This window comes from Symphodus melops (genome assembly GCF_947650265.1).
Source record: "Symphodus melops genome assembly, chromosome: 23".
Classification (NCBI taxonomy): domain Eukaryota; kingdom Metazoa; phylum Chordata; class Actinopteri; order Labriformes; family Labridae; genus Symphodus; species Symphodus melops.
The window spans coordinates 892,929-920,918 of NC_136713.1; the positions used below are offsets into that span (position 1 = coordinate 892,929).

General features: G+C 45.4%; 3 protein-coding genes across 9 annotated transcripts in view; 1 reads left to right on the plus strand and 2 right to left on the minus strand.

Moving 5' to 3' along the window:
* Window positions 1–5,719: 5,719 nt before the first annotated feature.
* Window positions 5,720–12,871, minus strand: gyg2 (glycogenin 2). Of its 2 annotated transcripts, XM_079336292.1 has the most exons (9): window positions 12,747–12,871; window positions 10,181–10,319; window positions 9,936–10,110; window positions 9,256–9,418; window positions 9,036–9,162; window positions 8,424–8,607; window positions 8,000–8,125; window positions 7,195–7,323; window positions 5,720–6,113 (listed from the first exon to the last, which is right to left on the minus strand). In XM_079336292.1, exons 1-9 carry the CDS (start codon window positions 12,751–12,753, stop codon window positions 5,988–5,990), a joined length of 1,176 nt encoding a protein of 391 aa, XP_079192418.1. In that variant the 5' UTR covers window positions 12,754–12,871; the 3' UTR covers window positions 5,720–5,987. The 2 variants fall into 2 exon arrangements, with proteins under 2 accessions (XP_079192418.1, XP_079192417.1); XM_079336291.1 differs by lacking the exon at window positions 12,747–12,871 and having other exon boundaries at window positions 10,181–10,517.
* dhrsx (dehydrogenase/reductase (SDR family) X-linked) overlaps window positions 10,612–27,990 on the plus strand; it is a 34,495-nt gene continuing 17,116 nt past the window's right edge. The window contains exons 1-3 of the mRNA XM_079336288.1: window positions 10,612–10,729; window positions 12,941–13,030; window positions 15,753–15,795. The gene's annotated coding sequence lies outside the window, so the exon portion shown is untranslated. The remainder of the gene's footprint in view (window positions 10,730–12,940; window positions 13,031–15,752; window positions 15,796–27,990) is intronic.
* Window positions 13,865–27,266, minus strand: cd99 (CD99 molecule). 6 transcript variants are annotated; one of them, XM_079336295.1, is made up of 13 exons: window positions 26,989–27,260; window positions 24,065–24,100; window positions 22,760–22,819; window positions 22,191–22,223; window positions 21,773–21,832; window positions 21,424–21,462; window positions 21,232–21,288; window positions 20,929–20,994; window positions 19,909–19,974; window positions 18,949–18,969; window positions 15,971–16,087; window positions 15,831–15,884; window positions 13,865–15,506 (listed from the first exon to the last, which is right to left on the minus strand). In XM_079336295.1, exons 1-13 carry the CDS (start codon window positions 27,050–27,052, stop codon window positions 15,478–15,480), a joined length of 702 nt encoding a protein of 233 aa, XP_079192421.1. In that variant the 5' UTR covers window positions 27,053–27,260; the 3' UTR covers window positions 13,865–15,477. The 6 variants fall into 6 exon arrangements, with proteins under 6 accessions (XP_079192421.1, XP_079192420.1, XP_079192423.1 ...); XM_079336294.1 differs by having other exon boundaries at window positions 20,914–20,994; XM_079336297.1 differs by lacking the exons at window positions 13,865–15,506; window positions 15,831–15,884; window positions 15,971–16,087 and adding an exon at window positions 16,094–18,497 and having other exon boundaries at window positions 26,989–27,266.

Genomic DNA, 27,990 nt, shown 5'->3' on the forward strand with positions numbered 1-27,990 from the left:
AAAAAGTCATACTCTTTCCTGTGCTTATCTGCTCTGATTTCTGGTGCTCTATTGAGGTGATTAAGTTCAGAGGAAACTAAAAAACAAACACTAATCAAGAAGAATTGTCTTTTTTTGTGTGTAACACATCACAGACAAGACGCTTCGGGGGCCTAAAGTCGCAGCAGCACTTAAAAAAAAAAGAAATCCTTCAAAGAAAGGGTGCAAATTCCAAAAAGTGAGCAAATTAAAAACATAAAACAAAAGTATTAATGAAGCATCATACCAAATGAGTGCATTTGACAAGCCAAAGCCATGCTTTAATAATAATAATAAGCACACACAATCTAAGAAGAAGAAGAAAAAGCTGAAAACCCAGTCATCACAGCAGAAGAAGTCCAGGCCTGTAGATTATTATTATTTTACCTTCCTGTATTCCCTATCATCAAACTGTCCTCCATTAGGTTTCTACTCCTGGCAAATATCTCTTCTGTGAATTATTCCCTTCTTAAAAACAGTTTCGAGGAGCGATTTCCTCTCACCGCACTCACAGAGGCTGTAGCAGCACCTGTGGGTTTGAATCTGAACTTTGACCTTTGCTGCATGTCATTCCAACCTCTGTCCTTCCAACATGGAGTCTCTCTCTTTCGCTGCCGTATCTAACGAAGGCCCCCAAAATTAATTGTGTTACTGAGTTTGCAGCCCTTTTTCCATTTCTCCGAATGGAAATCTTCTGAGACGTTGCGTCACATTTGCCCTTTTTTCTACCGCTGTTGCATGTCCTGCTCTTCTCATTCACCACTACAGGATGCATCGAAATGGCTGCACCTGTAGTCACTTGTTGTGACATCAGCTTCCAACCACGAGAATGTGTTGGTTGGTGACCAATGTTTATCCGATGTTTTGACCCTGGACTGACAGGGTCCTGCAGTTGCCGGGTCTGGCCCGTCGCTGCCCATCTTCTCCTGGCTGTCAGCTCGCCTCCTCCCACATGAAGCAAACTCTCTGTGCTGACTCCCCCGACCTGCGAGCAGCTGTCCTCCTCTCCTTCCTTACTGCAGAGGAGGAAACCCCTGCAGCCAACTTCCACTGGGAATGGCCCGGCCTGCCCCCCTTTTTTTCCACACACTGCTGGACCAAGTCGTGGTATTTGGTAGTTTCCGTAGCTATCCTGATAATGTAGCCTCTTCAACCCTGTCATGATCCTGGTGGAGTTTGTGTCTTCACTCTTCGGAGGCTGATTCATGTTCACAAAGTAAAGAGAAGCTTCACAGAGGAATTAAATGTATGAATAATGATATAATAGTACCAGTGAGAACACATTCAATACATCTGAACCCTGAGGAGCTTTATGCATGAGCAACAGACGAATTGGAGTTTAAAGAAAATCCAGCAGAAGCTCCACTAGATGTGTAGATATCATCAGCTCTGACAGCAGCAGTGAGTGTTCTTCTTCTGTGGTGTCTGTGATGTTAGAAACACAGACTAAGCGCTGTGAGCCTCGCTGCATGTTCTGTGTTCATCACCAGTGATATATTAGGTTGTTTTTGACAGCTGTCTTTATTCATGCCTGCGTTCACAGTGAATCACGCAATCGTGTGTCTCAGAGCGTTAAACTGCTGAATTGAAAAGAGATGATGTCAAAGGTTTTATCGGTCTTGCTGGTATTTTGTTTTTAGACTCTTTAGAATCTCACAGACTGCGGAGAGTTTCATCAATTAACTTTTTTATTTATCAAGCTGCAGCATGCCAAACCTCAAAACTGTTTAGGAATATTTACTCGGAGCCTCCGTTATTTATCAGATCTGAAATTCAGAGAGAACATTTTAAAAGTCCAATCAGTGAGCTGTGTAGAGAGTGAGATGATGATGCTCTCTTCCTGTGTGATCATGAAGGAAACCTGCAGCAGCCAGTATGTCCTCCTTCTAACTTTAGATTCTGCTCCTGAATGCTCTGGATCTGATTGGACCAGAGAAGGTAGGCGAGGCTTTGAAGGCCGTTTTGGACGCCCCTGGGTTTGCCAGATATGAGAGCAGTTATCAGGTGAACAGGTGTTGCAGCGATGGAAGCGGGCAGTGGAACTGCTTCAGATAGAAGTGATTGTAGCCGAGCTAAAAAGCCTCTGCATGTTTCTAATAAGCTCCAGCAGCAGAAAGCTGCTCAAACTAGGATCAATGTTGGAGATGAAACATGGAGAGAGGTTAGAACGCAGAAAGCTTTACAGACCCATGCAGAGCTGGCTAAACACTGAAGCTACAGTGTCCACCACATGCAGAGCTGGCTAAACACTGAAGCTACAGTGTCCACCACATGCTGAGCTGGCTAAACACTGAAGCTACAGTGTCCACCACATGCAGAGCTGGCTAAACACTGAAGCTACAGTGTCCACCACATGCTGAGCTGGCTAAACACTGAAACTACAGTGTCCACCACATGCTGAGCTGGCTAAACACTGAAGCTACAGTGTCCACCACATGCTGAGCTGGCTAAACACTGAAGCTACAGTGTCCACCACATGCAGAGCAGGCTAAACACTGAAGCTACAGTGTCCACCACATGCAGCGCTGGCTAAACACTGAAGCTACAGTGTCCACCACATGCAGAGCTGGCTAAACACTGAAGCTACAGTGTCCACCACATGCAGAGCTGGCTAAACACTGAAGCTACAGTGTCCACCACATGCAGAGCTGGCTAAACACTGAAGCTACAGTGTCCACCACATGCTGAGCTGGCTAAACACTGAAGCTACAGTGTCCACCACATGCTGAGCTGGCTAAACACTGAAGCTACAGTGTCCACCACATGCAGAGCTGGCTAAACACTGAAGCTACAGTGTCCACCACATGCTGAGCTGGCTAAACACTGAAACTACAGTGTCCACCACATGCTGAGCTGGCTAAACACTGAAGCTACAGTGTCCACCACATGCTGAGCTGGCTAAACACTGAAGCTACAGTGTCCACCACATGCTGAGCTGGCTAAACACTGAAGCTACAGTGTCCACCACATGCAGAGCAGGCTAAACACTGAAGCTACAGTGTCCACCACATGCAGAGCTGGCTAAACACTGAAGCTACAGTGTCCACCACATGCTGACCTGTGTGAGAGGAGGGGGGAGCCAGCTCTCTGTGATGATTAGAGTTTAGACTGCAGTACCCATTTTAAACACTAGGGGCAGAGTTACAGTCTCCTTTAAAAACCCCAAATGGCTTTGCCATAGAAGAGGTGGTAGTTCAGCATCTATGGAGTAAATTCTCGTGGGGGTTTTTTCACATTCTTCAGGCCTATTTCATATGTAATGTGATGACATTATGAAGTAAAGATTTATTAACATGAATCTTTGAAAGTTGTTTACGCTCTTCTGCTCGAATGTTTCCTTGCATGTTGATGTTTAAGGACTGGATTCCTGTTAAATGTCGAACAGATAAGGCTTTCCACAGAGCTTCTCTTTCTTTTTGCAGCAGCTGTGCAGTAAACTTTGAACCTCTGGATCTCCGTCTCCGACTCGGGGAATTAGTGTCTTCTGGCAGATATGAACATTTGCAGGCCAACATGCTGCTGAATTCAGTTTAATTTATCCCGCTTGGGTTTGACAGGATTCTCTAAATTGATGTTCTGGCTCCTCGTAGCAGAAACACTGACTGTGAAATCCTCCTTTATGAGCTCTCTGAAAAACGGTAACCCAGCGAGTCTTGAGGTAACGAATCGACCGGGAATGTTCCTGAAGATGCATCTGTCTAATTGTGGGAATCTGGTTCGGTTTGTGGCCCAGTGTCTCAGCGGATGTTCTCCACCCAGCTGCTCGGCCACATCAGGAGTCTTCGAAGCCTGATCGCTTTCCCACAGCTGACTGCCATTACTCAGAAATCCCCAATTATCCCGATCGCACAAATTGTGGGTCATTAGGATCCGAAGCTGCCGGTCAGAGCGCTGATCAAATTAGCTGAACATGCTCTGAGCATGAATCAAAACATACATGTGGAGGCTACCGCACATGATGAAGAGGAGGCAGTTTGAAGCCAAAGACACATGGAGGCGATCAGGATGCCCCTGCAGTTATCACATTTCTTAAATATCAACTGAGGCAGATGGGCACGGACCACACCTAGCTTCCTCTTCCTCTTTTCTCTAATCCAGGAGAGGTTTAGCGCAGAGAGAGTGTTTCAAGATGAGGACATTATCGAGACTATTTCCCACTTTAAACACATGGAAATTGGCGATTTAAATAAACAAGCGCAAGGAGGAGAAGTGGAGCAGTTTTCAGGTGAGATTTGGGATTTTTTTTTCAAAGCACAGTTGGGTGTAAGTCTCACTTTTCTCTGAACAAACAGGCAGGCGGGTATGGGCGGTGAAATTCTTCATGGGGTCAGTGTCATGTCAACGCCGATTACGTAAAAACTTGCAAGGAATGTCAACAGTTATGTATCTGAGGACTAGAGTCTGTCTCCTGCAGTGAGTCAGTCTCCATAGAGCTCTATGTTAAAATGTCCAACTTCACAGCTGCAGTTCCTCCAGTGTCCACTAGAGTCTGTCTCCTGCAGTGAGTCAGTCTCCATAGAGCTCTATGTTAAAATGTCCAACTTTACAGCTGCAGTTCCTCCAGTGTCCACTAGAGTCTGTCTCCTGCAGTGAGTCAGTCTCCATAGAGCTCTATGTTAAAATAAAAACAGTTTGGGTCACTCGAACTCATTTCTTCAGCTGTAAATGTTTCTATTACTCACCTGTTGGTTATATTAAGGCTTAAAGGGAATTAGAATTAGGGGGCGTGGCCTCTTTGAGTGACAGATGGGAGCTGGGTTTAATTATTGACTCATCAGTTGGTTTTCAACGAAGGCTTAAACGCTCCACGCTGCAGATGTCAGTGACATCTGAAATATTCTCCCAGTGTGATTATGAATAACCAGTAACACAGCTCGCTGTATTAATTGGTTGATTAGCGTCTCTGCAGCCTGTGTTGACACACTTTGTCACTTCCTGCTTGTAATTACAGAGACGTACGAGTGTGATGTGATCGGCTTCGCCCGGCTGACAGGTCGTACTTAAGATAAATGACACGCAGAGAAAGAGCGCCGTGTTAGGCTGCAGACTGACCGAGGACAAACACAGGGACGCAGAACCTGAAAGAAGATGTTTATGTCAGATCATATTTTACTCTGATATCATTCCATGTCGTTCCAGATTTAGGAGGAAACTTTTACCCACGGGGTACCACCTTGTGTGACCAGCGCAGGTCGAATGCAAGAGTCTTGCTTTTGGAGGAGTCGCCTTATTCTAGTGTAAAATAAATCATGTGACTAACTGGACTCTGTCCTCGCCTGCAGGGTCTGACATCTGATTCCTTTTTAGTTTTTTTTTCAGATCTTAATAAACGAGGCGGTCGAGGGGAACCGGGAACTAATCCCATATCTGCGTTTCACTCTTTAATTTGAAGGAATCAGAGTGGAGCAGGAGCTGCCAGGTTGCCCCTCTTCGCTGAGCGTTGCATTCAGCACCATCTCTCCCCCCCCTCCTTCGACCGCTGACCAGAGAAACGACATGCACGCAGCGGGCCGCCCGCTGGATCAGGATCACAAAGGAAAAGTGTTGACTGCAGTCACACATCCGTGCATCTGTTTCTGCTTCACTCACTGACGGAGGAGACAGAAGAGCCACAGCGCCCCCTGCTGCCAACTTTAAGAAATGAAGGAGACTTTGACTCATCAGTGACAACAAAGACATTTGAGTTTGACTGAAAGCATCTTTTTATCTGCTGCTGACTCCAAAGAGGAAACCCACCGATGAATGCAGCAAACACATGTTGTGTTAATGTGTTAACCCTTTAATGACACCTGGATGGGTCATAATGACACTTCTATGCAGAAAGACTTTACTCCTCGGAGGTTTCTACTTAAGTTCCTCGACAAAATGAGGAATAAAATATTGATTAAAATATGCATTTCTGTCCGTCTAACCGCTGGCTTCAGGCTGACGGACTAAAGGACGCTTTGTGGTGCAGAGTCGGTCCAGTGTTAGTCCAGGAAGCGGTCAAGCATCCTCTGGATGTTGTGGAAGGCGTCTCTTCCCAGGTAGTCGGCCTGCCCGATCTCCCACTGCTTCCGATGCTCCAGCTGCTTCTCCTCTGTGACTTCATCCATCTGCAGCGATGGAGAGGGGGGAGAGAAACAAAACCCGGCTTTCAAAGAGAATTTGTCAGCGCCGCCGACATCAAACGCGTCTGCTCGGCTTTGAGCTTCTCTCAGGTGAGCGCATTAAAGTAAAGAAATGTTCGCCTGTCATTATTCTTTAATCATCCTCACTTTGAACTTGTTATCTTCATATCATCTGTCGCCTCTCGTTTGTATGGAGTTACATTAAACAGTCACTTTCTTTGTCATGTTTATTATTCCAAATTAACCCCTTATTATTTCTGCTTGTGATATTTCACCAGTGCTTCTTTCAAAGCAGCAAGAAAAAGTCTTTTTCTCCAAATACGGTTTGGTGAAAATAAATCCTTAAAGGAGCAGTCTGTAACTCTGCCCCCTAGTGTTTAAAATGAGTACTGCAGTCTAAACTCTAGTCATCACAGATAGCTGCCCCCTAGTGTTTGAAATGAGTACTGCAGTCTAAACTCTAATCATCACAGAGAGCTGTCTCCCCCCCCCTCCTCTCACACAGGTCAGCATGTGGTGGACACTGTAGCTTCAGTGTTTAGCCAGCTCTGCATGTGGTGGACACTGTAGCTTGAGTGTTTAGCCAGCTCTGCATGTAGAGACACTGTAGCTTCAGTGTTTAGCCAGCTCAGCATGTGGTGGACACTGTAGCTTCAGTGTTTAGCCAGCTCAGCATGTGGTGGACACTGTAGCTTCAGTGTTTAGCCAGCTCTGCACGTGGTGGACACTGTAGCTTCAGTGTTTAGCCAGCTCTGCACGTGGTGGACACTGTAGCTTCAGTGTTTAGCCAGCTCTGCATGTGGTGGACACTGTAGCTTCAGTGTTTAGCCAGCTCTGCATGGGTCTGTAAAGCTTTCTGCGTTCTAACCTCTCTCCATGTTTCATCTCCAACATTGATCCTAGTTTGTGCAGCTTTCTGCTGCTGGAGCTTATTAGAAACATGCAGAGGCTTTTTAGCTCGGGTACAATCACTTCTATCTGAAGCAGTTCCACTGCCCGCTTCCATCGCTGCAACACCTGTTCACCTGATAACTGCTCTCTGAGGAAGTCTCAGAGTTTTACGTACAGGTAATATTTCGATGTCCGAGGCCTCATCGCTGCCCTCCAGCTCCTCCTCCTCTTCAACGGGTGACTCGTCCAGCTCTGTCGGCTCGGGTGTTCTGGACTCCTCCTCACCATCTGTGCGAGAAGACCCCTGCAGGAGACACCGACATGTCACTGATGCAGCACACGGGACTCTGCACAATAATGTCAGGGAGGAAGACGTGGAAGTCTGGACGTATTTCTGCTCCTTTGTCTGTGCAGAGAGCGAGATAAGACGGCTGATGTATGTCAGTCTCTGCAGGGCGTGTGGCTGTTCAGACTAATCTGACAAGCGGGTACAAACACAAAGCGTCACGTCGGAATGAATCAGACAAATGAGAGGAGTGCAGAGAAGAGCTCGGAGGCCTGCTGGTGTTAATAAGCTCTGCGTGTTGTCTGGTTTCTTTTTTTCTTTTCTGCAGGATTCAGACGCAGCGAGGCAGAAAGTCTCATAAACGAAAAACGTCTCTTCTGTCGGAACTAACAAAAGCCACTCCAGTCAGCCGAACAATAACACGCCGTAATCATCGCCATGATGTATTATAAACACACACAGCCACGCTTTCATTCGAGATAATTCATGTATCCATTAGCTCATATTTTGAACGACTTCTCACGTGGATTTGAATAATATGCGTGACTCTGACTGGCGCTGATGTTAGATGATAGATCTACAGGATACGTAACTTTATTGTTCATCAGTTAAAGAGCTTGTTTGTTCACTCATGTAAAGCAGCTGTGAGGAGCTTTTCTGTTTTGTGGTTCTGACCCAAAAAAAAAAGGCTTACTCTCTCTGGTTTTGGTTTCTGAAGTCTCTGAGATGGAGCAGAAAAGTGAGGCGGCAGCGTCTTGGAGCCGTCGACGGTTTCTCTAACGACCACTTTGGCTTCGTCGCTGGCCTTCGGTTTTTGGATCTGGAAACGGAAAAAAAAAAAAAAAAAGCAAATCAGGAGCGGATGTTGAGTGCTGCTGGGACGAGCACCAGGACGCCGACTGAACAGCCATGTGTCGCGTTTGGCTGCCGCTCTGCATGGCGTGTGTTTCTGCTCCGGCCAAAGTGTGCAGCAGCTCGTTGGAGCGATTAGCGAAAGCCTTCAGCTAAAGAGGAGGAAGTGATCAGTGAGAGAGCTGCAGAGCGGAGGCCAAACGAGGCACATGTTTCACAACAACTCCTCCACAGTTTTCGTGATGATGACACGGATATGTTTGTACCCGCTCGGGTTGCTTTTCCTCTTGTTTCTCAGGTAGACTTGACTTTGTGTAGCTGTTGTACTCCTGCCACCACAGAGACAAAAACTGCCCCGCGGCGTCCGAGCTGCCGCCCTCCCTCTGGCTGCTGGTGCTCCACGGTTTCACCACTCCGATGAAATGCACGACTTTGGCGTTGTGGCCAAACCTGCAAGAAACGACGACGTCAGAAGTTAGTTCTGTTCTTCTGATCCAGCAGAATATCGTGCTTTAAATAGAGTCCTGAGTCCTCAACGACACTCTTCTCCTCTGTCGCCCCCCGGTGGTGGGACTAACCACCAAACTCCATGTGACCTGCAGAGTCTCTTTGCACCTTTAAGAAAAAGATAAAGACCTAGCTGTGTACGACCTACGACCTTCATGACAATGATGATGGTTTTGGTTGGTGGTCACTTCCTGTCAGCACCTGTGTGTCCGATCAAAAACTCTTTGTTTGCACTTCCTGTCGTTGTTTCCTCCTCGCTTGTGTTGTTCGAACTCTGTGGCGTCGTTTTGGATAAAGATTGTTTTACTATTCTGTAACTATAAAAGCAAAGTGTGTTAAGGGGTTTAACACACACGCACTCACACACTCACTGTTGGAAGGCGGGCCGGTAGCTGTAGACGGAGCTGGCGCTGAGGTTGTAGATGAACGGCAGATGTTTGCTGATGTCGGTGTTCCTCCAGCTGCTGAAGAAGGAGTTCAACAGGCCCTGGTCTCCTCCTGACAGGAGCACAATCGAGGGAAGATCACGTTCCAATACACCTTTGTTTTTTTTTTAAATCTGGCGATAGAAAGTGGACTGGTGTGTGTTACCGTCGAAGCTGCCGTGCTGCACGGCGTGCTCCAGCAGGGCGGCGTGTGTTTGCAGAGACGGTCTGAAGACGAAGACGCCCGAGTTGAAGCAGTCGGGCCAGCCGGGGTCGGGAGCCGCTGACAGCTCCTCTCTCTCGAAGAGGTCGTCCACGTTACTCAGAACCTGAAAGAGAGGAGAGTTTAACGGGGTCAGCTGAAAACCGGAACCGTGGACGTGTGAACGGACCCACGATGTGTCCGCCTGTAAAGAAGCGGTTGGACAGAATGACGTTGGCGTTATATCACTGCAATGTGCAAAACCAAATGAGAGGTCGCTGTCAGGTGAAAATCACATGTCTAACCATTGTCCCTCTTCAAACACACACATGTCCCTGCTGACATGAGATCATGTTTACGCTGAACAAATGGAGACGGGCGTCACGGTAACAACATGTTCAGAACAGACGTCCACGTTAGCATTGATTTCTATAGGATGATGTTTGACTTTTCTGACCCGAGCGGAGACGTTGGCCAACAGTTCAGAGCGTGACGGGTGAAGGTTTAAAGAGTAAATGTTGACTCGCAGATATCTTTAGATAGCGATGTATAGATTCGCCTTGGTCAGGATTTTAAACAGAGAGGGGGGAGAGTTCTAGTTTTGTCAAACAGGAAGTTGCTCTGTGATTGGCTGTTGGACTCACAAGTGTGTCGGCATCCAGGAAGACACATTTGCTGAACTGGGTCAGAGTCCAGCAGTGGATCTTGGTGAAGGTGATGCCCAGGTCGGGTCGTCCCAGCAGAGCCAGGCGACTCTGGTCCCGACTGTCCATCAGGTCCACCAGAACCACCTCGTTAAAGACGTCACGGAGGGAGAGCCTGTGAAGGGTCAAAGGTCACGGGTGCAGAGAGTCCGTCTCTTAAAAATAAAGATAGACGCCTGACTCACCTGGTCTGCTCCGAGACGTTTGGAGTCACCATGAGGACGATGCTGCGAGTCGTCCCATGACGCCGCAGGCTCCGGGCCACCACCGCTGCCCCCTTACAGTACGACTCTGTGGTTGCTAGGGTGACGAAGGCCTCGCCTCCTTGGGGACCAAGACATGACACAAGATCAAACTGAATCCTGTGTCTCATTACAATCAGATTTAACCTACGAGTTAAAAAACGAGAGGTAGATTGTTCTTTCTTTTGATGCTTCTCATTGGATCAAATATAATCCAATCAAACGGTGAGCGTATCATCGCGCAGGGATGTTAGCACGAGGCTAACCTTGAACTACAAAACAATGACAGGCGTGTCACATGTCAGTGTGTTAGAGAACGCATCCCCACTCCTGACTCCGCCCCCTCCCATCCTCATCATGGCAGGTAATGAACCACCTGTGTGGCCCTTTTATCAACTTTAATCTTTTACTCCCTTTTATCAGCTCAAAGTGACTGTTTGATCCACTCATCTGTCACGAGGAACCAGCTGATTGGCTGATCTGCATCAAGAGGTTAGTTCACTTTTCAACTTACATTTTTGCATGAAATTTTTTGTCTGAAGGCGCAAAATATTCCAAATAACAAAAAATCTTAGACTTCGACTGAACTTTATTGATTTTTTTGGGATGACTCCCTCAAGGAAATTTAGGTTCCAGTAGCATATACAATAAAATGTAGCAGGTGACAAAAAAAGTAATATAAAGAACGAGACAATTCCAACGGAAATTGTGAAGGTGGTTGCCGTCTGTGTTTGTGTTTCTGAGTTATACTGCGGTAAAGCTAACAGCTAGCTAAGACAGAACTCTGTCCCACTCAAATGATGATGTCATCACTCTGACTCTGAATACCTGCTGCTCACTGATTGGTTGACGTTCAGCTTTGATCTGCCAGAACATTCCATCAATGTATTTGAATGGGCTTACCACTGCTCGCAAAACCTCAAATATCTCAAAAACTAAACATGATATCACTGATCCGTTTGGACAGTGAGCGACAGCACAAATGGGCGCACGTTTCGGATAATTTTTATCTATATATTTTCAGTGGTGATTTTAAAACATGAGTGAAAACTGTGAAATTCTGGACATCAGTTAGAGTGAGAGACCAATGTGTGTGTGTGTGGTGTGACTGTCAAACAAACGTCTCCCCTGGGAGACTGGAACATTTTATGTTTTTATTTTTTGCTTTATGAGTGAGAGGACACTCAGAGCTTTCTTCTGATGACACAAAAAAACCTGTGGCCCGTGAGCGATTCTAACGCGACAATTTTGGCCCGCAAGAAAAAAAGTTCGGACACTACTGCTCTAGGATTTGAATTTTTGCCATCTGCACATTTTTGTTGCTTAAACTCGATTTGTGTCCAAACCGTGTGCCGGAAGTTTCCACAAAGTAACAGCACCCATGTCATGACCGAGCCGCTCGTTTTGATACCTTTCTTGTGTGTGTGTGTGTGTTGCAAACGCTGTGGGAGGAGTAGCGCGCCAAAAACCGGATATAATAATAATAATAATAATATTGGCAATAGTAGTCTTGAAGCTTCCTGCAGCTTTTGAAACTTAAAAAAAAAAGTTTGAATTTTTGATTTATTTATTTATTCATGTTCTGTTTGTTAAATGATATAGTGATGTGTTAAATTCACGTCCTAACCTTCCCTCTGCCAGAAGCTCCTTACTTTATTTCAAAATAAAAGCACAGCAAGTAAAATACTGTCAGCTTAATACAAGACAATCATTCAAAGTAAAAGTCTGAGTAATTACATTTTAAACATGTAATTAAAGATCTGATTAATCCTGATAAAGTAGCTGTAGTTTCAAAATAAAAGCACAGCAAGTAAAATACTGTCAGCTTAATACAAGACAAACATTCAAAGTAAAAGTCTGAATAATTACATTTTAAACATGTAATTTCAAATCTGATTAATCCTGATGAAGTAGCTGTAGTCTTCCAGACACCCCCCCCCCCCCCCCCCCCCCCCCCCCCCATATCTCTCTCTCTCTCTCTCTCTCTCTGATTTCTGCCACCGTCCTCTCTTTTCAACAGAGGCACAACAAGCCCAGAAATGAACCTTAAAAAATGTAAACAGAAGCAGTGAGCGAATCAACACGCACTCGTGTCCTGCAGCGACGGACAGATTGAAGGTTTCACAGCGAGCACTATCCACAAACCAATGCTGCTTTTTCCAGACATGACTTTGAAACTTTTCTGCAGCTGCACGACTCGACACCCCTCCTGGAGGATTGTTTCCCTGATAACACAGGCGTCCTCGGCTGTGTTGTGCTTCGAGGTGCGGTCTCTCCTGAGTTAAAGTCAAACTGGGTCACTACGGCGTGCTCTGTATAATTCAACAGCTCGGACAGAGACACGACAGTCCTGCTCCTCAGGCTCAGAGCAAGACTCTGTTTGCTTTGTGAGGCTTGTTTTTTTTTTTTTATCAAACCTGCAGAAAAAAAAGGCCAACCAGCCTCATCTCTCACTTTGTGATGCAGCTTGAACTCTAGGCGATAATAAATACTGAATGAAGTCTCCTACCTGACATCGTTGGTGTCTGTAAGTCTTCCGCAGCTCCACTAATGTTCCTGCAGGAGCCGGCTGAAGGTTTGTGCGGAGAGGGCGTCAGGGAGATCACATCTTCTTCTGCGGATCCTTAAATAGTGAGAGGATGATAAAAGTGTCTGACGCTGCAAAGCAGGAAGTCACAACCCCTTCTGTTTTTTTATCTGCAGAGCAAAGAGAGGAGCAGAGGCCCGCTGCGTCTGTCGCCTGTTTGCTCCTCTGGTCATTCAACTGAAGGGAGGTGAGGTCTGGGAAGGGTTGTGCAACACTACAATCCCTCTCTGCTTGTTTTTCTGTCTGCACTCTGTGTGTTCACTTTCACTTTCTGCATGCAGCTGCTTTAGAAAAACACTCATTTACTGTTCTCATACACATCTGACAGCCAGGCCTCCCTTCACAGAGTCTCATTTCTGCACTTTGATTTAAAATGTGTCTTCAGTAGAAGGTGTAGCTGCTGCTGTCTGTGCAAATCAACAAGGAAGCAATCAACAACACAGATGGAAGTTTTAAACCCTGCAGTTCCTGGAGTGTCCACTAGAGGCTGGCTGTAGACACACAGGAAGTCACATACACACCCATTCAAAAAGCCTGTTTTTACAGCAGACATTTTTTTCATTTTTTTTTTTCATATACTTTATTAATCCCACGAGGGGAAATTCGGTCTTCACTCTGCATTTAATGGAGAGGTCTCAGAGTGAGGGGGCTGCCCACAGAGGGCGCCCCAGAGCAGTTGTTGGGGTTCGGTGCCTTGCTCAAGGGCACCTCGGCAGTGCTCAGGAAGTGGACTGGCACCTCTCCAGCTACCAGGCCAATTTCCGGACTTGGTCCGTGCCGGGACTCGAACCGGCGACCCTCCGGTTCCCAACCCAAGTCCCTACAGACTGAGCTACTGCCGCCCAGACATGAACATGTTTACAGCCTGCGTCAAATAAAACAAGCAGGTTTAATTAACTCAGGCTTCGAACGTTCATATTTACAGTTTATGGCAATAAAAACAGAGAAGAAGAGAGAAAAAGATGCAAAACGTAAAGATAAGAATAGAATGATGTGATTATAGGTCATAAGGTAGGTTACACAAAATCACGAGGAAACACTGACTGTACACCACGTCTTTATTGGAAACATGTTGACACACTTTAAATCCACTCACAGGAGAAACATTCACCGAATCGTCACATGAAATAAACCGGACAAAAACAAACTTCAAGATACATGTCGTCGATAAAAGTTTGAAGCATCTTAAACTAAATATTTACAGCACACACACAGAGATGGGAGGGGGGGGGGGGGGGAGGGGGGGGGGGGATTCATGATGTCATGACTGATAACCTGCATACACAGAATCACACACACACACACACACACACACACACACACACAAGGATCTAAAAACATGACATTTTCTAGGGTTTTCGCTTGTTTCAGCTGCGTTTGCTATAATTTGACCACCAGGGGGCAGCAACATGCACACCCACCCTTAGTATATAAATATCAAACATCTTCCTGCAGACATTAGTGCACCTTTATCATACTTTTATGTTTCTCTGATTTAATTAAATGAGATAATACTTTTGTCTTATTGTTCGATTTTGAGCAGTTTCTCGCCGACTTCTTGGCTGTTAAAAAAAAACCCAAACGAGGAGTTAGCTGATGCTAACGCTCGACTTTCAGATCATGCGGTAATATTAAGAGGTTTACGTTTTAATCAAATCAAATCTTTACGGAGTCAAACTTCAGACAGAAATGATTCTGCAGTGCTCAAGCGTTAAATTTCCCTCCGACACATTCAGTAATTAAAGCGACACTGATATCTTTTTTTTTTTTTTTTTTTTAATATATATTTTTTTCCCGTAATATGTGCGCAGGTATTTTTGGAGCGGCAAACGTCTCGGGTGAACACGTCTCCATGCGGTCGAACCCGAACTTTCACAACATTGTGATTGGATTCAAATCATGTACATGAGGAGAGATACAGGATGTCTACGGTGGCCCTGAAGGTCAAAACACACAAACAATAACAACATTTCACAAAATGCTAAAAGTCAATCAGCGTTCTGCAATTTTGTTCTTTTTTTTTTTTTTGCATTCACCAACATGTTTCTGCACTTGATCCTCAGGGCCACCGTAGTCCTCTTAAAGAGTTCAAACACTTTTTTTTAAAGGGGATAATTTTGTGTTTCACGACCACCAGCATCGACAGTGAGCGCCGGCTGCACCTGCAGCTTTAATGAATTCATTCATTAACTGTGTTTTTATCAGGAAGCTGTCAGACGTCCCTTAGACAGATCAAAACCCGAGAAGAGTCACAGCAGATGTTACTTTAACGGGTCGAAGAAGCCAAAGAAACAAGAGAGAAGAACAAATAAACTTTGCCCGATCCTTCGTAGATGCCATCAAGGCGAGGTCTAAAACATTTCAAACGGAGGTCAAATCCATGGCGTGTGCCGCCGTGACCCCCCCGACGATGTAGCAGCTGTGACACCGGAGAGTAAAAGTTTAAAGGCGTGAAAAGAGAAGAGGAGCTTAAAAAAAACAAGAAGGGAAACCGAAGTTTTCAGTTTAAGGCCGTCAGGGTGTTTGTTGGGGTTCAGACAAACAGGAAACAGGATGAACCAATAGAAAGTCTTGTTTTAAGAGGAGGGGCGACGTCTGACGGAGCAGGAAGAGGAAGAGGTCACAGACTCGTCAGACTCCTCACCGTCGATCTCTAAGACGTCCTGAGGAGGTTACTGAAAACTGAATATGGAAAAAAAAAAACAGATTATTAAATGACAGTACCTGCGTTTTACCACTAGAGGTCAGGCTTTCCATTAACTCACTAATTTATCAGAGGAAGAAGATTTCAGTGTCTTTGTGACCTCACATAATAAATCAAAAAACAAGCCGAGGTTTCTGATTCAACAAGTGATGATCGGATGTTTAAAACACGTTTCTCTCATTTACAGGTTAAAGTTTGGATGTTATTGTTTCGACAGTCCGGAGAGAGGCTGTCCCTTCGTCCTGCTGCATGTCGACACTTCTCACTGTAAGTACCTGAAGGATTTGATCGTTTAAACATACCTTGAGGATCAGACTGACCGCCATGATGAACTTTCCCGCTCTCTGGATCTTGACCTGAGTATTAAAAAAAAAAAAAAATCAGCTTCATCAAACGTCATCGAGCATCTTCTTCACTCTGAACTCACGGCTCATACTCGTACCTCCCTGCAGTTTAAAGCAAAGCTTCTTCTTCTGATAAGCAAAGTAACTGGACGCTGCTCCCAGCAGAGCCACGCCCACAGCGCTGACGATCCCGGCGATCTGTCCGCCTCCGGCCTCTGGACCACACAAACACACACGGATAGATGCTTCAACAATAATAACACACAGGTCAGATATGCTGCATTCAGGGCCGCCTCAGAAAGTTAAGATATGCTGCATTCAGGGGCGCCTCAGAAAGTTAAGATGTGCTGCATTCAGGTGCTCCTTGAACAGCTAGATATGCTGTATTTAGTGGCGCCTCAGACATTTAGATGTGCTGCATTCAGGTGCTCAATGGATGGTTAGATATGCTGCCTTCAGGTGCTCCTTGAACAGCTAGATATGCTGCATTCAGGGGCGCCTCAGACATTGAGATGTGCTGCATTCAGGGGCGCCTCAGACATTGAGATGTGCTGCATTCAGGGGCGCCTCAGACACTTAGATGTGCTGCATTCAGGTGCTCAATGGATGGTTAGATATGCTGCCTTCAGGTGCTCTTGTGATGATTGCTTTTGCTGCATTCAGGTGCTCCTCAGACAGTTAGATATGTTGCATTCAGGGGCGCCTCAGAAAGTTAAGATATGCTGCATTCAGGTGCTCCTTGGACAATTAGATATGCATGAACTTCATTTGTTTGTCCCTTTTTGGTCATTTTAAATATTTGAAGGTGAAAAGGTCCGCTTTGGTTTCATTCTTATTCAGACTTTGTTTTTTCTTAAAAACAAAACTTTAAAGCGCTCCTCCTGATGTCGTAACCTCAGTTCGCCACCAGGGGGAGCACTCTGTCTTATAATGACGTGTTTGCAGTGGCAGCAAGTTTCCAGAACAAACAGCGGGGACACAAAACTCAAATAAAAACAAGTTTTCATTAAAAAAGAAGAAGAAGAAGATGAAAAAACACTTCAATAAAAGTCGATGAGAAACATTAAAAACAGACGGAGGACGGCGGATTAAAACAGAGAACACACCCAGACTGGAGGGTCAGGGTGTGGCACACACACACACACACACACACACACACACACACACACACACACACACACACAGAGCTGTGTGTGAGTCATGCACAGAGGTGTGTCCCGTGATGAGGACAACAAACAGGGCGTCGACTGCACACATGAAAAAAAAAAAAAAAAAGGAACATAAAATGACGAGCTGCTGTGAAATGTCGAGCATGCTCGGAGCGCTCTTTTTGCCCACAGAGTAGCAGGACGCCTGAAGTGTTCGCTTCAACCTGAATCAGTTTATTTCTTATTTTTAGTTTGAAGAATCCCTTTTTCACTCACTCGGAGAAAGAAGAAAGTCTGAAAGTGAAATCTTCCACACATCTCTTTTATTCCACGTTCATCAAACGCCTCGTGACTTCACAGCAAAGTTACAAACGAGAAGAAGACACCTGAAATAAATAAACCAAAGAAGAACCAAAGAACCTTTAATAAAACACAAAGAGTGAAATCCAAAACAAGAAGACGCTGAGCGAGCAGAAAACAAACGCCAACGCTCTGACTCATGGCGAGTAGGATGACAGGAGTCGCCTCTGAAACCAGGCGTGTCCACACACGACGGGACAAACGAACAAAGAGCCTCCTCTGAACGGAACCGCGGGACATGTCCGCTCATAAAACGACGGCGGACTCTCAAGTTCGTCCCGTCATGTGAGCTTTTTTTCTTTCAAGCTCAAGAAGAAGAAGAAACGCCGACGAGAAATGAGAGAAAGGTAACGAGAGGTCAAACTCTGCTGCAGCTTAATGGGAAGAAAAAAAAACAAACACATAACGAGTGAGTCATGAAGAACAGAGCAGGGTGAGTGAGCAGGAATGTTCACACACACACACACACACACACAAACTCTGTGTGTGTGTGTGTGTGTGTGCTGGTATGACTGGAGCCGCAGCATGTCAGCTTCTCCTCACAGGGAGGCAACGATCTGAGGGCGATTCTGATTCAAACATCTGGACCTATGAGTCATGATCTATCCCCTTTTATTCTACGTTGACATGAGCAGGGTCGGCCATGTTGTTGCTTGTACTTTAAGGAGAAGCCGTTCTTCTTCAGAGGAGTCTCAACCAATCAGCATAAAGACCCAGACGGAGACGAGCCGTCAAATATCACCACAAAACACCTCTCGAAGTAAATGTCCAATCAGGAGCCTCAGATTCCTGCTCGAGCTCAGAGCTGAAGCCGTGACCTCAGAGGGGGGGTCAAAGGTCAGCATTCAGAGACAAACACACACACCCTCGCGTTAGCTGGAGAGTTTGCAGCTTCGCACAAACCCAAAGCAAAGACGTTTCAGAGTCCATGAGAGCGTCAGTAACCGATCAGAGCGTCAGTGGGTGACCAGAGTTCATGGCACAGCCTGCAGCATTTCCATGGCTCTCTCTAACAGAGGCGTTAGCGTCTGCTTTAAGTTTGAAATCCACACATAGAACTCCTCGGGCATGTTAGCATTTAGCATCTTCAGGATTTGGCCCCACAGAAGGTCTGGATCTGCAACGACACACAATCGAAGCAGGGATTTAAGTCAGACACCAGACCAAAAGGGGGGGCCCCCCCTCCCCCCACCCACCCAATCAGATCCTGATTAACTCAAACGACTCTGAAGAGCGATCGAACGTCTGGAGAAATCAAAGTGAAACACCAACACGACCACGACGACGACCACGACGACCGCACGATCAGAAACCAAAACGGAAGCCGTGAACTCCACTTCCTCTCAGACAGGAAGTGGGGAACTCCCAGACAACAGCTCGGAGGACAGACAGAGGGTCCAGAAGACGAGACGAAGCCCAGAGACGCACACGCATAAACACTCACACACACACACACACACACACACACACACACACACACACACACACACACACACACACACACACACACAGAGACGCTCACGCAGAAACAAAGAGAGGAAGGAGAAAAGGATGAGAGGTGGATTTACCTTGAGGCTGGTCAGCTCCAGCTGTGAAGGCAAACAGGAGCAGATGAGTCGACAAACTCTCAATCACACAACAGGATTTATTTTGTTCATTACTGTAACAAGTCTCTGCAGAGACGAGTGTGAATCGAGTCCTTCGTGCATGTACAACATGAAACTAATGACTAATAATAATAATGACTCGGAGTTAAAGACTCGGCCCGTGTTGGAGTTAAAGACTCGGCCGGTGTTGGAGCTAAAGACTCGGCCGGTGTTGGAGCTAAAGACTCGGCTGGTGTTGGAGCTAAAGACTCGGCTGGTGTTGGAGCTAAAGACTCGGCTGGTGTTGGAGCTAAAGACTCGGCTGGTGTTGGAGTTAAAGACTCGGCCGGTGTTGGAGCTAAAGACTCGGCCGGTGTTGGAGCTAAAGACTCGGCTGGTGTTGGAGCTAAAGACTCGGCTGGTGTTGGAGCTAAAGACTCGGCTGGTGTTGGAGTTAAAGACTCGGCTCGTGTTGGAGTTAAAGACTCGGCTCGTGTTGGAGTTAAAGACTCGGCTGGTGTTGGAGTTAAAGACTCGGCTGGTGTTGGAGCTAAAGACTCGGCTGGTGTTGGAGCTAAAGACTCGGCTGGTGTTGGAGCTAAAGACTCGGCTGGTGTTGGAGCTAAAGACTCGGCTGGTGTTGGAGTTAAAGACTCGGCTTGTGTTGGAGTTAAAGACTCAGCTGGTGTTGGAGCTAAAGACTCGGCTCGTGTTGGAGCTAAAGACTCGGCTCGTGTTGGAGCTAAAGACTCGGCTCGTGTTGGAGTTAAAGACTCGGCTCGTGTTGGAGCTAAAGACTCGGCTCGTGTTGGAGTTAAAGACTCGGCTCGTGTTGGAGCTAAAGACTCGGCTCGTGTTGGAGTTAAAGACTCGGCTCGTGTTGGAGTTAAAGACTCGGCTCGTGGTCGAGTGGATTTCAGAATAAAAGGGGAAAAAACGTACCATTGGGATCATAGCCGCCATCATAGCCGCCATCATGGCCGCCAGCATGGCCGCCACCCTGGCCGCCTGGATTGAAAGAAAAATGAGAAAAGAATAACACAGTTATGTTTTTCATTCTTCTTTAAAGCAGGAGCGTCTGAGTGCTAAAGATGCTAACTGGACTTTTGACACGCTCACATGCACAGTGTCTCTCAGGACATCGTCGTTAAACGTTCAACTCTGGACGCTAACGTCTCCTCTCTGTGCGTCCTTTTAAACATTTTTATCTTTTAAGCACGTGTAGCTCGTGTGTGTGTGTGTGTGTGTGTGTGTGTGTGTGCAGCGATGTCCTGTTAGCAGCAGAACATCACGTGCGGATATAAAAAAAAACAAACATGTGGCTTTAATTACGTCTCTGGGTTTTTATTCCCTTTCCTTTCTTGGGAAGAAATAATGACTTCCACACTTTGGCTTCGACAAGCGAACAAAGAGACGCAAAAAAAAAAAAAAAAAAAAAAAGTCCCAGAGGCACAAATCTTTGTCTGTTCCCGTCGTGCAAACAAAGGGAAAAACATTACGACGTGTTTCCTTTTGTAGCTCTTTCAGTTTGTCCTGTAAAGGGACAGACGCGTCCAACAACTGTAGAGTTGCTGCTCAAAGATGGCGGCAGAATGACTGCAGTCTGTACAGAGCGTCTTGTGTTGTTAGAGCCCGTCGACGTTACCATGGCAACAAGGACATGTGCTATTTGAGTCATCGGGAGTCAAGGACAACATGAGGAAACAAAGCTAAAGAAGAAGAAGAAGAAGTTGGGTGTTACAAACGTCCACCGAACTCATTTCAGTCTCACAGTTCACATCCTGGACTTTTTTTTTAAGGCGTCTTACGTTTCCGATGAAATCAGATTCTCTTCTTCTGAACCACTTTCTAAGTATTGTGTTATATGGCATCGTCATAATTTTGTATCTTCTTTACTATCCTGCCATATTGTAAGATAGCATGCCAGGTCACAATAAGTCCCACTACCTCCTCCAGACCGACCTCCATCAGGTTTGTATTCTCCACCGCCGAGTTCGAACAGATCCGAGTCGTCAAACGATCCTCCACCTTTAAAACAAAACACACACACAGGTCAGAAAAGGAGACCTCCACTTTTATAAAAATCTAACTCGGTGCAGATTTCACAAACGTTGACGAACTAATTGGCAGACGTGAAATTATCTGGGAACTATTTTTAGCGGCGGATGACTCCACGTTGGCTGTGGAGCTCTTCGGCTCGTCGGTTTAAAAAGAAACACGAGCAGCTTTTTGCCCTTTTGTGATCTGTGTGAATTGAAGACTCACCTCCTCCTCCACCGGGCGGTGGCTTCACAGCAGGTTTGTCAGGTTTGGGGCTCGGGTCTGGAGGTGCAAACGGCGTGCATCGTTAAATTAAACATCGGAACAAAAGACCGTTTGAAAGTTAAACTTCAGCTTTGGAACGTCAAAAAACCAAGATCGCTGTTTTCATATCAGACATTAAAATCAGCTTTTTACCTGGGCCGACGGCGTCCTCCAAATCAAATCCCATTCCACCTTCAAAACACAAGAACACCAGCTTAGTACGCGAACCCGTTTGTTGGTTCAGTTCTGCACACGGGATTAGTTGACAAGAAGAACTAGAATAACCTGCAAGGACTCAAATGCCAGCTGGTAATGATGTCGTAATACCACAAAGGGTCGAAACAGTTTTCCAAAATGTCAAAAATATTCCCCACAAGTGTTCCTGAACACAACACCAAAACATAGCTAGCCTGGCCTTTAAGAATCCCCCACCCCCCTCCCCCCCCGGTCGTAGTTTTGGTATTCTGGGTGTCATTTTGTAAGTCTGTTAGAGGATACAAACCGTCATCTTTCGGCTTGTCTGGGACCTTCGGCTGCTCTTTGGGCTTCGCAGGCGTCGGCGCTTCAAAAGAAAATGAAAAAGATTCAGTGTCTGAAAGTAGGTCTGCGATTCGACAAGAAAATCCCCTCGAGCGGTGCGACCGAAGGAGTTCCCCTACAGTCGAGTTACAAGCTTTTTCCTGCCATAGACATCGTCACAACGTCCTGGATGTTTTATTTTAAATGCCACCATCTAATGAGGACCAGATCGGAGTTTTCATGATTTGTCCAGATTTTCCGAAATCATCCGAAATAGAATCTGGATTCACCAAGAAACTAAAGATGTCTGCCGACGTTCCTGAACAGAAGCGTTGAGAAACAACAACAGGTACACCAAACGTGATGCCACAAGAAGGTCAACGACAGAGAAATGCTCTCACCTACGTCATCGAAGACGTCAGACAGGTCGAATCCTGCAGGAAGAAGAAGTACGTCAGCAGAGGCATTAACAGTTAAATAAACCGCAGCTATAAAACAGTTTGGACTCTTTTTAAAGCTGCTTGTTCGAAAACCTCAGGAGTCAAACTTGTATTTAAAAAGAGGAAGGAACTGTTGGAATAACGAACATACAACCCTGACTTAAAGAACATCCTGCATCCTGATTGGCCATCCTCAGAACAAGAAAGTCCACGACTTTAGTGGCACTGTTCAGGCGATGCAAGCATCATGACTCTCAGAAAATTGAACGTGCACGTATGTGGAAGTATTTTACAAGATGTCTTCACCATTTTTTTTTTATCTTCATTTGTTATCGAGGGCTTTCCAGTCTCGTTAGCGTCTCTCTGACTTTTTCTAGTTCAGCTCATCGCGGTTGCCATTCAGTGCAAACCACAACATGCAATGTGTGCGCTTGGTTACCAGCTTGTTACTGAGATGTGGTTTTCGAGGTCTAGGTGATACTGAGATGTTGAATCATCAGTAGAAACTGTAACAAGTATCGAGTACAAACCGCCACCGCCGGGCTTCTCCGGGGCCTTCGGCTCCTCTTTGGGCTTCGGAGGAGTTGGAGCTGCAGAACAAAAAAAATAAAACATTTTATCAGACAGCAGCTTCACATTAAAACAAGTTAAATTTTGATTACTGGTTTTGTCAGACTCTACCTGTCCTTATCAGACTCTACCTGTCCTTGTTAGACTCTACCTGTCCTTATCAGACTCTACCTGTCCTTATCAGACTCTACCTGTCTTTGTCAGACTCTACCAGTCCTTGTCAGACTCTACCTGTCCTTATCAGACTCTACCTGTCCTTGTTAGACTCTACCTGTCCTTCTCAGACTCTACCTGTCCTTGTCAGACTCTACCTGTCCTTGTCAGACTCTACCTGTCCTTGTCAGACTCTACCTGTCCTTATCAGACTCTACCTGTCCTTCTCAGACTCTACCTGTCTTTGTCAGACTCTACCAGTCCTTGTCAGACTCTACCTGTCCTTATCAGACTCTACCTGTCCTTGTCAGACTCTACCTGTCCTTGTTAGACTCTACCTGTCCTTGTCAGACTCTACCTGTCCTTGTCAGACTCTACCTGTCCTTGTTAGACTCTACCTGTCCTTATCAGACTCTACCTGTCCTTGTCAGACTCTACCTGTCCTTATTAGACTCTACCTGTCCTTGTCAGACTCTACCTGTCCTTATCAGACTCTACTTGTCCTTGTCAGACTCTACCTGTCCTTGTCAGACTCTACCAGTCCTTGTCAGACTCTACCTGTCCTTATCAGACTCTACCTGTCCTTGTCAGACTCTACCTGTCTTTGTCAGACTCTACCAGTCCTTGTCAGACTCTACCTGTCCTTATCAGACTCTACCTGTCCTTGTCAGACTCTACCTGTCCTTATCAGACTCTACTTGTCCTTGTCAGACTCTACCTGTCCTTGTCAGACTCTACCTGTCCTTATCAGACTCTACCTGTCCTTGTCAGACTCTACCTGTCCTTGTCAGACTCTACCTGTCCTTATCAGACTCTACCTGTCCTTGTCAGACTCTACCTGTCCTTATCAGACTCTACCTGTCCTTATCAGACTCTACCTGTCCTTGTCAGACTCTACCTGTCCTTATCAGACTCTACCTGTCCTTGTCAGACTCTACCTGTCCTTGTCAGACTCTACCTGTCCTTATCAGACTCTACCTGTCCTTATCAGACTCTACCTGTCCTTATCAGACTCTACCTGTCCTTGTCAGACTCTACCTGTCTGATACCATGAAAAAAAACTTTAACACGAAGCAAAAATGATGAAATATAAATCACAGGAAGTCACTCACCTGCATCATCATCGAGAGCGTCAAACAGATTGAATCCTGTGAGACACATTGAACATCATTATTATTATGAAGATCATAAAGAACGGAGACAAACACAGCTGAATGAAATGTGAGCTGAGCTTTAGTTTCCTTCATCTTCAGAACCATCGGAGACACTTTTTATCTGATCGACAATTTCTCCAGAAAACATTCCTTCTTTCCTGAGTCGTTTCATGCACACGTCTGTTCTTAAACGCGGGAAAAAGATGGCCGACTTCTGCCTCCTCTGCAGAGAGTTCAGTGAACTCTGGATTTCCCTTCGCCGTGCAGCACATGTGTTCTGTGTTTGTGTGTTGCAGCGAGGCATTCGTTGTGTTTTTTGTGGTTGCTATGTGAGCGGCGGAGGAAAAACTGCAGCATGAGTCAAGCACATGCAAACAGTCCGAGCTGCAAGACTCACACGCAGCGATGATTTGTGTTGTGTTATGAAAAAGCACCCGGCTCATCTTCCAGCTCGTGTGTGCAGACATGCAACGATACACTCACACTGTACACGTCTGATTCAATCAAAGAGCAACACTTCTTATTCACGGAGTGCTGCAGGAAGGAGTCTGAAAATCTGGAGATGACTTAGCATATCTGCATTTCCTGCCCCCGACACTTGAAGTGCATCAGGTTTTCCTGTTTTTGTCCAAAGACATTTTTATCCCTAACTCAAACTGCACCGCCTTTAAAGGTCACATGTTCTGTTAAATCCTCTTCCTGTTCCTCTCACTCTAACATGTGTCCCTCGTCTGTCTACAAACCCCCCAAATGATGAGAAAAGTCCATCCTCTCCGTCTTCTGCCTGCTCCACTTTTCAGAAAATGTGTGCTCAAACAGGCCGTTTCCCTTCATGACATCACAAAGGGCAGTAGCCCCTCCCCCAGGTGGGTGACCCTCCCACAGCTAGGTGTTTGTTCTGCCCTCTGAGTCTGCCTTCTCACCGTAAACAATAGGACATGGAGCCAGAAAGCAGCGAGTACACCCGAGGCCTTCCAGAGAGGGGGCGTGGTCAGACACAGCTCATTTACATATTTAAAGCGACAGACACAGAAACAGCCTGTTCTGAGCAGGGCTGAAATAGAGGGGTTTATAGACATGATCAAATACAGGATCAGAGTGGATTTACAACAACACACTTCACACACATGATGAAGAGGAGCGAGGACACTGATTTCACCTGAAGAAGAGGAGATCATGTGACCTTTAAATTGTACACTGTACCATTTCTGCACTCAGAATCATCACAACCAAGCAGCTCCTTGGTGTGAAGTGACTCCGCCCACCGTGACATCATGTGCACAGGAGCCGTATAGATTCTCTGCTCACCTGTTTGTCTCTCTGCAGGTATTTTAATGTCTAATGTGCTCTTTCACAGCAAACAGCTGTCGGCACATTCTTTGCCTGTCTCTGTTTTTTTATTCTTTAGAGCGTATAGGCTCTTTGAGGTTGCGAGCGTGCGGTGAATAATGCACGCCACTTTGCATCACGCCAGTCCGACTTCCTGTTCTTCTTTCCGTCAGACTGCGTGCCATCCTCTTCTCATCGACATAACTGTGGTTAATTCTGCCCTCAGCCTCGCCTTACAGGAAGCAGCAGTGAGACACACAAAACCTCAGAGGCCTTTGGTTCCACGCTAAATGTCATAATCTTATGATGGTCGGTAACCTTCAAGAAGTCACGTTCGTGTTCTGTTTTTCAGTCTTTTGTCGCCGTTATTCCTTCAAATGTTGACGGGAAATTTTTAACTCTGTAACATTCAGTATATTTGACATGTTTATTGTCTAGCTTTATCACTAATAACAGGGCTGTGCATCGTTTGTTTATGAGTGATGTAAACCGGCCAGTCCACCGACTTCACGTGTTAACGACCGTCTTAATAAAGCAGATTCCTGACGTCACGTGGTTGCCACGCCAACGCACGTCCTGTTTCAACTACAGCTGCAAACAGACATGAGACATGAAGGAAACGTGTCGTGTTGAAGCGTCTCTGACAACAATGTCCTCCCTCTAACTTTAGATTCTGCTCCTGAAGGGTCTGGATCTGATTGGACCAGAGAAGTTTAGACTGCAGTATCCATTTTAAACACCAGGGGGCAGAGCTACAGACTGCTCCTTTAAACATCTATGATGCAAAACATACCACACGTCTTCTTCTAGTTTGAATGTTGAAGGAAATATTCAATAAAATCGTTACTGTTAATTATATTAAAAGTAATCTGCAAACATTTTCATGATCTTTGTGTTCGATCCTCCACGTCTTGAGGAGTTTGTATTTGTCCTGAGTCACCATTAATGATTCAGAGGTTAAATTGCTGGCGGATAAATACGCAGATCGACTTGTACATTCATAGCTTCACATTTAATTTGAGCCTCGGGGCCTTTAAAACGTTTTGTTTCAGTGGTAGTTTCATCTCATGTTTCTCTGAAGTAAAATCTGAAGGATTAAAGCTTGAAGTGTCTCCGTGTGCGTGACAGTGAAAGTCATTTTCGTCGGTTGTATATTTAATCTGTGAAGGTTAAAAAATAATAATGAAGTGAGGAAAGAAGTTTCTGTTTTTGTTATTTTTAGGAAGAAAAAAGTTAAAAAATCCTCAAAAAGCTAAAAGATAAAAACTTCATTTAGTTATTCTTCTTTTTTTTTTTTTGCATGGCACGATTGTTCCTCCATACAACATCCTGAGTTTCTCCTCGTTCTCCCTGAAATGTTCTTTTCCAGAGCTGAAGCCTGCAGTCATGAAGTGAACACATCACCCTCAGATTTCTATTATCACTTTATTTGCAGCTTCTGTCGACCTCACATGACCCGCGTTTGATAACAGAGCTGCATGAAGCACTTATAATAACCACTACACAAAGTCCTGATAATAACCAGATACACATAAACACATAGATCAACTCACCATCGTCTGTTAGAGTCCCAGAAACCAGAAAAACAAGTAAAACTATCCTCAGAGGAAACTTCATTTTTGAGTCTAACTTTTCTGTCTCTGCAGAAACTTTTACATTTAAATTACTTTTCCCCTTTCTCTCTCTCTCTCTCTTTCCCTCTCTCTCTCTCTCGCAGAGAACAGAGTGTAACTGAGGTTATTTTTCGCCCTGCAGCCCGGCACAGCCCCGGTGTCTGATTTCAGTGTTTGTGAGTCAACTTTGCCGGAGTAGAAGAGCGCAGACTGGGTGTGGCAGCCTCTCAGGGGCGTTACATGGCACAGGCACAGGGGTAATCCGAAATTACCCCTTCATTCACGACGCATGCGCACGAGCGCGTACACTGTGAATTCAAAGTGGGGGGTTGTTCCCTGTCACGCGACGCCGAACTTCATCTGTAAAAACCTTGTTTTTAAATGTTATCTTGTTATAAACAAATAATATGAGCTTCGACAAAATATGAAAGTTATTATCAATTTAAATACGACACGATGCTCTATTCGGCTCACGCAGTGTTTACAAAAACTGCAAGTTTATCAGTCTCTTCCCAATAACCAATAAGGTGTTCCTGTAAGACGGTCAAGCCTTAAATGGATTCTCATTTGACAATTTAACGTCATCAAACCTTTTTTTTTTTTTTTTTTTTGAAAAATGTGTTATTGTTTTTTGTTTTTTTTTATAGAAATTGCAACCGTACAGTTTGGTTTTTTTCATGTCGCGCCGAACTCCATCTGCAAAAAGCGGAATTTTAAGTTTAATTCTGTTTTCAACATAAATACACATTTTAACAAAATGTGAAAATAAATAATAATAAATCCCTGTATACTGTTAGGTCATTCGGCTTACATCCGGGTCCTTCTACAAGTCTGCATCAGTTTAGAAAGTGACTTTTATTCACTTCACTCAGCGTTTTCAGCTCACTCAGCAGCGAAACTTCGTGAAGAAAAGTTGCAATTTTTCAGATAATACGCTGCTTA

Coding starts and splice junctions, on each gene's coding strand:
- cd99 (XM_079336294.1), bottom strand. CDS start 27,052: ATGAAGTTTCCTCTGAGGATAGTTTTACTTGTTTTTCTGGTTTCTGGG. Junction 18,970..19,908: donor TGGCGGCTATGATCCCAATG/GTACGTTTTTTC, acceptor TTGCCTTCACAG/CTGGAGCTGACCAGCCTCAA. Junction 16,088..18,948: donor TGGAGCTGACCAGCCTCAAG/GTAAATCCACCT, acceptor TGTGTGGTCCAG/AGGCCGGAGGCGGACAGATC.
- gyg2 (XM_079336291.1), bottom strand. CDS start 10,368: ATGAGACACAGGATTCAGTTTGATCTTGTGTCATGTCTTGGTCCCCAA. Junction 9,419..9,935: donor TCCTGGATGCCGACACACTT/GTGAGTCCAACA, acceptor CCTCTCTTTCAG/GTTCTGAGTAACGTGGACGA. Junction 8,126..8,423: donor AGGAAAAGCAACCCGAGCGG/GTACAAACATAT, acceptor TTCCGTTTCCAG/ATCCAAAAACCGAAGGCCAG.